The sequence below is a fragment of the Seriola lalandi genome, unplaced genomic scaffold (assembly GCF_002814215.2).
Source record: "Seriola lalandi dorsalis isolate HSWRI2012SDOR001 ecotype SW California unplaced genomic scaffold, Sedor1 jcf7180002052035, whole genome shotgun sequence".
Classification (NCBI taxonomy): Eukaryota; Metazoa; Chordata; class Actinopteri; order Carangiformes; family Carangidae; genus Seriola; species Seriola lalandi.
Genome location: NW_019522588.1, coordinates 36,023 through 46,227, shown reverse-complemented (window position 1 = coordinate 46,227; position 10,205 = coordinate 36,023). Strand labels below are relative to the sequence as shown.

General features: G+C 46.9%; 1 protein-coding gene and 1 pseudogene across 1 annotated transcript in view; both read right to left on the bottom strand.

Moving 5' to 3' along the window:
• The window catches only part of LOC111649818 (uncharacterized), a 6,924-nt pseudogene extending 4,447 nt beyond the window's left edge, over positions 1–2,477 (bottom strand).
• Positions 2,478–4,459: 1,982 nt separating this feature from the next.
• The window catches only part of LOC111649819 (serine/threonine-protein kinase MARK1-like), a 24,183-nt gene continuing 18,437 nt past the window's right edge, over positions 4,460–10,205 (bottom strand). The window contains exons 16-17 of the mRNA XM_087172095.1: positions 9,977–10,205; positions 4,460–9,207 (exon numbers count right to left, since the gene is read on the bottom strand). The exon at positions 9,977–10,205 is cut by the window's right edge and continues 38 nt beyond it. Of these exons, the coding sequence (XP_087028221.1) occupies positions 8,865–9,207; positions 9,977–10,205 (572 nt within the window). The 3' untranslated portion in view covers positions 4,460–8,864. The remainder of the gene's footprint in view (positions 9,208–9,976) is intronic.

Genomic DNA, 10,205 nt, shown 5'->3' with positions numbered 1-10,205 from the left:
CCCCCCTGCTTGACTCCGGTGCTGCTGTGGCTTCTCCCCAGCCCTAACAAAGGCGATGGACTGCCTTGCTGGTTGTTGGTGTTTGCTGGTAGAGATCCTTGTGCTGATGAACTCTGCGATGACCCGCAGCACTTGGTCGTGGCGCCAGCGGTAACGCCCATCTCCAAGTGCCCGTGGGCAGCAGCTCAGGATGTGCTCCAACGATCCGGCTCTCTGGCAGAGAGGGCACAGCGGATTCTCGGCCAAGCCCCAGTGGAAGAGTTTGGACGGGCTTGGGAGTACATCATATACTGACTGAATGAGGAACTTGATCCGGTGTGGCTCAGAACTCCATAGCTCTGTCCAGGATATCTTCCGGTCAGCTGCCTCTTCCCATCGGGTCCATGCACCCTGCTGCCGCATCCCTACTGCCGAGCTGCAGTGGGCTTCCTCCACCCCTGCTCGGACCTCCTCCTGGATCAGCTGTCACCTTTCCTTTCCCTGGGACTTGTGGTAGCGAGGTCTTGGATTGCTCCTGAGACCTGCCCCGTCCGGCTGCCACTGTTCCCACCAGCTCACTGTGTCGCAATCGTGCCTCAGCCTGGTTGACTGCCTCGAGAGCCTTCCACTTCCTGCTGGTTCTGACTTCTATGCCTGCTGAGGAGACTTTGATGTCACTGGAGTCCCTATACAGCAGCACCTCCCTTGCTCGGGTAACCATAAACTCCTCCGTCAGACTACTAAAAGGCAGTTTTAGCTTGTTGTTCCTCCCATATAAGGCGATGCTGCTGAGGCTTTGTGGTAGGCCCAACCACTTCCGGAGGAAACAACTGACCTTCCTCTCGAAGCACTTGACGGTGGTCATTGGCACGTCATACACCAGCAATGGCCAGAGGAGTCGTGGCAAGTTGCCATGTTGGTAAATCCAGGCTTTAACCTTGCCTGGAAGCCCCGACTTGTCGACCGCTGTCAGCCAGGTTCCCAACTCCTCTGATGTTGATTGGAGTGCTACGGTGTTCTTCAAGGTACAGTGTAAATTTTACCCAGGCTCTTGACTGGCTTCTCTACCACAGATGGGATCTGGACGCCTCTTATAGAGAAGCGAAACTGGTCTGTAACCTTCCCCCTCTTCACAACCAGGGACCTGGACTTTGCTGGCTTGAAGTCCATCCGGGCCCAGCTAATGAGACGCTCAAGGCCTTGCAGGACCCATCTACAGCCCGCGACCGATGTTGTAGTTACTATGTTCTGATGGGGGGCTGCTGCACCGAGTGGTGAGTGGGCATCTGCACTCAACCTCTGCTGATTTCACCACCATATTCATGGCCAAGGCAAACAATATCATGGAAATGGTGCATCAGGTGACAATGCCCTTCTCCAGCTGATGAAATGTAGATGTTACTGTTCCGGAGGTGTCTCTCAAACTGAAACAGCTGTAATAATCCAGTATGAGGTCCCTGATGTTGCCTGGAACGTGGTGTCGTACCAGCGAGGTTTCCACCAGCATGTGTGGAATAGACCCGTAGGCGTTTGCAAGATCGAGCCACAGGACTGCCAGGTCTCCTTTGCCTTCGCGCACCTCCCGGATCAGCTGGGTGATGACTCCTGTATGCTCGATGCATCCTGGGACCTTTGGGACTCCACCCTTCTGCACCGACGTGTCGATGTAGGTGTTCCTCAGGAGGAACTCCGTCATGCACTGGGCAACGTCTACTAAAAAAAATATCTTGCCCTCAACACTAAGGAGTGAAATGAACTGCTCGATGGTACTTGAGTTCTCCTCCTATGGAATCCAAACACCCTCTGCATGTCTCCACTGCTGTGCCACCTTCCCCCTTCACCAGATGATTTTTAGGATGGTCCACAGCCGCTTCAAGAGTCTGGGGGATCTCTTGTAGACAACATATGGCACTCCACAGCTTTCACAACTCCCTCAACTTCTTTTAAAGTTGGCTCTTTGATGTTAAATGCTACGGTGGGTTCTGGTGGAGTTATTAAGGCCCTGCATGGCCCAAGATGTTCCTCTCTTGCACTGTCACTGTAGGTGGCACTGAAGTATTTGTTAACCTCATCTTCAGTACAGGCAAGGTGGCCACTTCTTTTCTGCCCGAGGATCTTCTTGGTGAAGCCAAAAGGATTCGAGATGAAGGCTGCACGTTTCCTGACTCTTTCCCTACCCCTCCTCCTATGCCATTGGCTCAACGGAGGGTGGTGAGTTTTTTTCTCAGGATGCTGCGGAGCTCTGCCAGCCCGGCCTTCTCCTCCTCCCTTGCCTGCTTAAACTGCCGCCCAAGAAGTTTAAGCTCCTGCCGAAGCTGGCTTATCTTCACCTCTCGTCTATTTGGTTCCCCCCGACCCTTGGTTGGCTGTTGCTCTTTTGTGCCAAACCTTTCGACACCGATGCTGATGATCATTGCGGCCATCGTCCGCAACTTCTGGTCAACATCTCCCCTTGCAGCAGCTTCAAGGACTTGATCCAGGTCCTCATCGAACTGGAGCCACTTTCTTTGTTGGCCGGTGGTGTTGTGAATGCCTGACATAGGGTGGGGCTTGTGGAGCGTGGAGAGTCTGGGCACTGTGGGTTGACTCCCGGCTGGGCCCCTCCTGCGTCTCACCAGGTACTGGACCTGTGCGTTGCTCCACCTGCTTCCGCGTCAAACATTTCATTTTTGCCTGGTGGATCTTCAAGCCATGCTGGTCCTTGCAGACTTTGCCACATAAACAGACTGCGATCGTTGTCGTTTTTCCGTTGGGGTGCTCATCCCCATTTTCCATAGCTTGCTTGTGGGTGCCCCCTCATGGAAGCTGCAGTTTGGGTTGCTGGCTCTTCCTCTGAAAGAAGGATATGAAGGAAAGAAGGCAGAGCTGGAGAAGACAGAGGCTGAAATTCAGCAAATGATCCAGAAGAGACGAGTGAAGATTCAAGAGATCAAACGCTCAGTCAAGATCAGTAAAGATGATGCAGACAGAGAAAAAGCAGAAGGTGTTCAGGTCTTCACTGCTCTGAAGGAGTCTGTTGACAGAGGCCTGAACCAGCTCATAAAGGAGATCGAAGAGCACAGCCTAATCCGGCGGGGGAGAGTTCAGCCCTAAAAGGCATCTCTCCTTGACTACCTCCCTCATTCAAAATGGTAAAGGGGAAAATAGTCATGGTGTGATGAGCAGTGATGGCTGGCATTAGGGGAGTGACTCTGGGACGCCAGTGATCACTGTCTAGCCTCCTGGAGGTGTCGTGGGACCAACTAGACGAAACACTGATGAAAGGAGGTTCCCACCTGATGACCCCAAAGACATGTTAGTTATCACTGCTCATTAGTCTGTATAGCTAAATTAATAGTTATCATAGGACATGTTAAGCTTAGGGAGCTATTCACTGAGTCTGGTCCATTTTCTGTAGCACAAGTTTCTTGTGTTTACCTTAAATTAAAAAATATTATTATTTTGAGCAACTTGATGAATGTTGAAGTTTAACACCAAAGTAAAGACTCAAAACAAACGAGAAGTCTGACGAGATTAAAACCTTTTGAGGTTATTGATTGATTGATGGTTTTCGAGGTGTCAGTCCCATTGTCGTGGACACAATATCTCAGAAACACCTCAACGGAATTTCTTCAAATTTGGTACAAACATTCACTAGGAACTGGGATCAGATTTTGGTGGTCAAAGGTCAAAGGTCAAGGTCATGGTGACCTCACAAAACGCAGTTTTGGCCTTGTGAATGCGACATCTTGAGAATTCTTCAAGGGAATTCCTTCACATTTGGCAGGAAAATATCCACTGGGACTCAAGGACAAGCTGATTAGATTTTGGTGGTTAAAGGTCAAAGGTCAGTGTGACCTCAGAAAACACTTTTTAGCCATAACTCAAAACTTCACATAAATTATGACAAGATTTCACACAAATGGTTCATATTTTATGACTCTGGATAAACAGAGATGTGACCTGGAACTAGTCTGAGCGGCGGAGGGATACGACCACGAGGAGGAGATTCTGGTTTGACTTCAAGGTTGTCCGTCTCTGTCCCATCTCTCACAAACCGTTTTCTAATAAACCATGACCACAGTTGAACAATCATTTTCACTCTTTGTGGCTTGAAGTGGTTTTTAATTCCTGGACTTCAGAATATTTCTTCAGGTCTGGATTCATCTTCATCTTCATCAGGAGCTTCCTGCGCATTCAGCCTGGACTCTGGTCCCAGGTCCTCTGCTGGAGGAAGCTGAAGCCGACAGGTCACATGATGTGTGTGTGTGTATGTGTGTGTGATTGTGTACAGTAAGTATGAGTACAGATCTCAGACCTGAGATCATTTCTTCAGTCACGTCTTCTTGAGGACTGAAGACAATGTGAGAACAGCTACTAATCAACAGAAAGAATCAAGTGGAAGATGTTCAGAAAATAAAACGTTACCCAAACAGCAGTATTAAATGTCACGGTGGCTTTTTAACAGCTGGGATCAAAAAAACGAATCATGGTGAAGATGTTTCATCTCAGTGGTTTTTATTTAAAATGCATCTATCATGGCTACACTGGACTTTGCTACTTCCCTGTTGGTGACGAGCCTGACAGATCGGAGGCAGCCGCCGGGTACGAGTTACTATCTGAAAGCTGAGGTGAAGGCTATTTTCAAGTAAGAGGCTCAGATTTACGTACAGTCTTTCCCACGACATGAAGGCAGCATCACATTCACCCCTCCCATCCCTGTCAGACAGGGACGTTACATTTTCACTGTTTGTTCCCCTCCTGTTTTTTTTTTTTGTTGTTTTTTTTTGTTTTTGTTTAAGTGCTACAACGTACAGTACGAAGCGTTCTCCGGTTTCAGTAATGATGGAGAACCATTGCACAGAGAACCCTCAGGACCTCGACACTGTAGAGACAAGGAGAGCTGGTTAGCAGCTCTGCTGAAACACAGACAAAGATTAGTGGGAAAATAATTACAAATATACAAAAGAAGTCAAAGTGAAAGGAAAACCACTGACTGCTCTTTTCCTCTGACACAGCTGAATGCATAGGACGTACAGAGCAGTACATTCAGAAGGCATCGAGTGGTGGAACAGACACAGATTTGAGTTGATCCGACAGGAAACGGCAGTAAATGTGAACAAATCCCACGTGCAGATTCAAACCAACAATTAATGTCACGTGCTAACGAGGTTATTCTTCTTAGTGCCGTTGTTTCCAGAAACTATTAAACACGCTGTTGCCCTGGGTGACATGTTCCTTCATCACCGCGAACACACACACCGTCCTGCTGCCTCAAATACTCACTAATGCGTCACATGTGGATTAATCCTCCGCTGAAAATAGTCCCCAGCAAATGCCTTATAGGGCTGTAACTAACACTTATTCTCATTAACTATAAATCTGCTGATTATTTTTTCACTTCACGTTTGTCTGTTTAATGCCAAAAAATTTTGAAAATAAATAAAAATAATTAAATAAAAATAAAAATGCAAAGTTTTTCAGTTTCTTATCATGTGTAACGAAGAAAAGCATCGAATACTGATGTTTGTGACGTTTGAAACAGCAGATATTTCAATAATTCAAATTTTATTTATTGTCAGTTGCCAATTTTTTTTTATATTCATGAGGATGTTTCAACAAATTGCCGAGCTTTTCTTTTTCAGTGAAACTGTATTGAGTTTTTTTTCCATGTTCAGTAGGAACCAATGAGCTCGGAGCTGAAGAAGACGGACTGACACGCTGTTGGTTCGTCGCTGCACATGAGGTTTGTTCATGACAGAAAGAAATAGAAAAAAACCAGAGTGACCTTTAAGTTTGAAACGGAGACGTGTGAATGATTTGCTTTGTTGAACTTGAAGTGCATTTGAACGTCTCATTGGTGTCGTTCTGGTTTATGCTCCGTTCAACAGCAACATAAACACGACCACCGTTATAAAAAAAAAAAATCTGAATTTGATCTCACTGCTAAAAACCTTGAAAATAAGAATAAAAACATTTCCAATGGTGGGAAAATAATAAAGATGGAGACAGTGTAGACCAAATAAAAACAGACTCTGTACACAAACCAAGACGAATCAACCCTGAACCTGTACATCCACCTGGACAGGTATCATCTTATACAGCAGAGAAGAAATAATGAAAACACATTCTGATCTGTCAGCTGTAAATGCAGAAAAAGATTTACAGTTTGTGTTTGAACAAACCAGGAAACGTTGCCGAGCATCGACACCGTCGCCGACGCTCTAATATTATTGCAACAGTATTAACATCAGCCAGCAGGGGGAGTAAAAGGGTGCGCTGCGTCAGGAGGTCAGAGGTCACATTTCCTCAGTGAGGATGTTGTCACAACCTGATTGTTCATCACGTTTCATGACTCATTCCCTCTGCTGCAAACTGTGCAACCTACGGCGTAAAGGTGGATCTCTGCTGAGGTACGAGCCTCTTTCCCTATAAACACGTCCAGGTGAGAGTGAATGGATGAAACTTAACTCACTTTACCATCATGTACGACAGAACACTATGCTAAGCTAACATTAGCAAGAGAGAAACCTAATTTATACCTGTACTTTTGTGCTAAGGAGCTAACACATGTTAATTTGTCAACTAGCTGTTAAGGTGTGATACACAAACTGAGCAGCCGGACTCCACAGTCATCTGAGTTCATCCGCCTCAACAAGCTAATGTACCAACAGGAGCTAGCTGTGGCTAACAGGCTAACATCGGTGATTGGAACGGTTGCCACGTTTGATGTGTGAAAAACTGTCCATCCCACGATATCTCAGTAACGCCTTGACGGAAATTATTCAAATTTGGTAAAAATGTCCAGTTGGACTCAGGGGCGAACTGATTAGACTTTGGTGGTGAAAGGTGAAAGGTCAAAGGTAACAGTGACCTCACAAAATTCAGTTTTATCCTTGTGAACGTGATATCTCCGGCAACGCCTTGAGGGAATTTCAGTTCAAGGTCAGTGTGACCTCACAAAACACTTTTTAGGTGTAACTCAGGACTTCACAGCATATGTAATGTGACTCTGTAACCTGGAACTAGACTGAGTGGCGGAGGGATACAATCATGAGGCGATGATTAAAATTTTCCCCTGGTTTTGTTTCCAGGTCCTTCTCATCCATCTCTCCCCCATTTCAAAAACTGAAGTTTTATTTTGAGACATGCAGTAAAGAGCCGGTCGGGAGTCAAACCCAGGATCGGCGGCTCAGAGCTAAAGTGAGCACCCTCACCACTTGTTTTCCTTTTTTACTAACACCCTTGCTGCCACTTGTCTACCCCCTAACACGGAGTTGGACATAACCAGGAAGAAAGCAGAATAGCGTTATAGGGAAATCTTTTTTTTTTTTTTTTTTTTTTTTACGTGCATTTTCACAAAAGCCGAGACAATTCGTGTCCCAGGAAAGAATATCAATTTTCCGGGACAGTCGTTTCAAAAATAGAACAAACCCTGGAAAACCAGGACGTCTGGCAACCCTGTGTGTTGTTTGTGCTACAGCTCAAACTGACCGTTTTCAATCCCTTCTCTCGCCGTCCATCGCGCGACCGGCTCGGAAAGTCAACGAAAAGTTGATGACATCATTTATGCAGAAACATGGCAGACGAAAGTAAATGTTTGGTTTATGGTGAGAAACTTTTGATTAATGGTGCAAATTCACATTTTGCATCTCGTGCATTATTTCATTAACATTTAAATTATAATATGTTAGTAGGTTGTAACTGTTAGTTGCTGTCGACATAGAACAACCTGGATCAGTTAGAAACATTATCCGTTAGCAGTAAGCTAGCAACCTGCTGCTTAACGCTCTGACCAATAAGACACAGCACATCTTCATAACAGCCATGTTGTTTCCACAATTTGAATCCGAGGAGCACGTGAATGCAGCATTAGCATTGACTTTATATGCAATTGCGCCATCGCCGCAACAGAGTCATGACATAAACACGTTAGCTAGCTAATCTCTCACTCAGCTTTGCTTTCATTGGTCTTTAAGAGGAAATGAAGCGTTTATTTTCCATGTTCTAAGACAAATCGGCTTCACTGCAGCAGCTACGATAAGAATTTGAAACCTTCATGATTTTAACAAAGCTAAACAGTGATTACTTGGTGAGCGAAGAAAAAACTGATAGCGAAGGTGTTTGTAACTTGGGTCTCGTCCACGTCCATAAAACTCACCGACGCTCTCCTTTAATTAATTTGTCTGTTCACAACAGGGTCATGATGAATACTGAGTGTTTTCGACCTTCACTGCGTCTGTAAACAGCTGTTCTACTTTCCTGTACTTCACATGCCAGCAGAGTTGCACAGGTAGAGCAGAGGTAATGATTCACCTGCACTCCAGGAACCAGGTCACTGTCAAGAGATCAGGTTAAGGCAAGAAACTGGATAACGCGTTGACATGCTCAGCAACATTATAATAACTCTAACACTTCAGATTACATGCAGTCTGATCCGTCTCCTCCTGAATACTCCTTCCTGTCCTGGCTCTTTGCTCGCTCGCAGGTTCCTCCAGTAGAAATCTACCTGTGTGGATCAGCTTTAATCCCTTTGACCTGACAGAGTTTCCACTTTACGTGATGGTCAGGACTCAGTCTCCAAGGTTTTGGGAGGATCAGATTTCTTTAGTGCATGTAAACGCAGCGATAAACCGACCGAACACCGAGGGACGAACCACGACCTGCTGGATGTCTGCGCCGCCACTTGATTTCATATTTGGTTTCACTGGCGTCAACATTTAGTGATAACATTAAATAGTAACTGTGTGGAGTATAATAAGGTGAAGTTTCTCTGAGTCATACAGCAGTTATCCTGGAATAGTGCTGAACACAAGACGGCCGCCGCCACGAGACGGGGCGTCGTCCTTTGAAGAGGAGGTGCAGAGACGTCCTCCTCGTCAGTGTTTCAGGATCATGTGATTCGTTCACAGCCTGAGCTCGTTGGCCACTTTGGAGGCGATGTTTTTGAAGGCGATGGACGTGCCCGAGATCCGTTTAAACCGCACGCCGTTGAGCGAGAGGCGGGGCAGTTTGCACACCTCCATCTCCCACTGGACCAGGCTGTCCTGCCGGGCGTCGCCGTGCACGCAGAACAGCATGTAGCGCTCACGCTGCTCATAGTCACAGTTGTTGGCGTCCAGAACCCGCCGGATCTCCTTCATCATGTCGCCCGGCTCCATGGAGGACGTGGTCTTCATGCTCCAGGTGAACCGCAGCGAGCGAGGCTTGGAGTCCCGCACCTCTTCTTTGGGTTCGCCTGATAAACTCCTGGAGGAAGGACACGAACAAACAGCAGTTTTAAAGCACAAGAAGAAGAAGGTAGATTTTCATTCAGAGCATCTTTGATGTTGTTATTGTTAAACTCGCCCAGATCACACATGAACATATTAATTATTCACATGTGGTTTTTTCTCTGCAGTCAGAGGGTTTTGGTTTTATTGATCCAGGTCTGAGAAATCTGACTACAACTACTGAAGAAATAGTCCCTGTGTCACCGGCTCACAGTGTGTCGTCCTAAGTCCCAACGCAGGGGCCGCATCCTTCAGTGCCGCGACTACACTGTCACATTTCACAGGCTCCTTCGTGGCCCAACATATCCCAAGATTCATTGCGTGCCGGTATTTACAATAATATGGCAGCAAAGAAACATCGGAGGACAGTGCGACGGTGTGGCCGCGAAGGACGAACCGAGATGAGACGGTTTGGTTTAGGATTTTCACTTTGTGTCACCAGCTGTTCCCGCCCCTAACTGTGGCGTCGCAAAGCTCCTGTCGCCTAGCAACCTTGACTACATGTAACCTTTTCTCACCAAAACTTGAGGTTTTAAGTCTCTTGGTTTTAACAGTTGGACCGTTAACTGTTGAACTGAGCTGAAACACAATCCTGACATTTAACAGTGTGATCAACAGGCTGTTTTCATTACCAGCACGCAATGAATCATGGGATACCACAAAGTCAAAGTTCAAGTCTGCTCCGACACAATCGGTCTTTAAATGCAGCCTCTGAATTGGGACTCAGCTTCTTGTTGGTGACTGACCTGCGTACGAACTTGGAGGTGATCTTCCCGATGAGGGAGCTGGAGGTGCCGCGGTGAGGTGCGGCCAGCGACGCGGCGGCGTGCTGCGACAGGCTGGGCGAGGCCGGGGGCCCGTTGTACGTGGCGGGTCGTCGGTCTCTGAGCTGAGCGCCGTGGAAGGTGGAGCGGCTGGAGGAGCCGCGGGGGAAGCGGGTCCGGTCCGGCGTGGTGCTGCTGCTGCTGCTGGTGA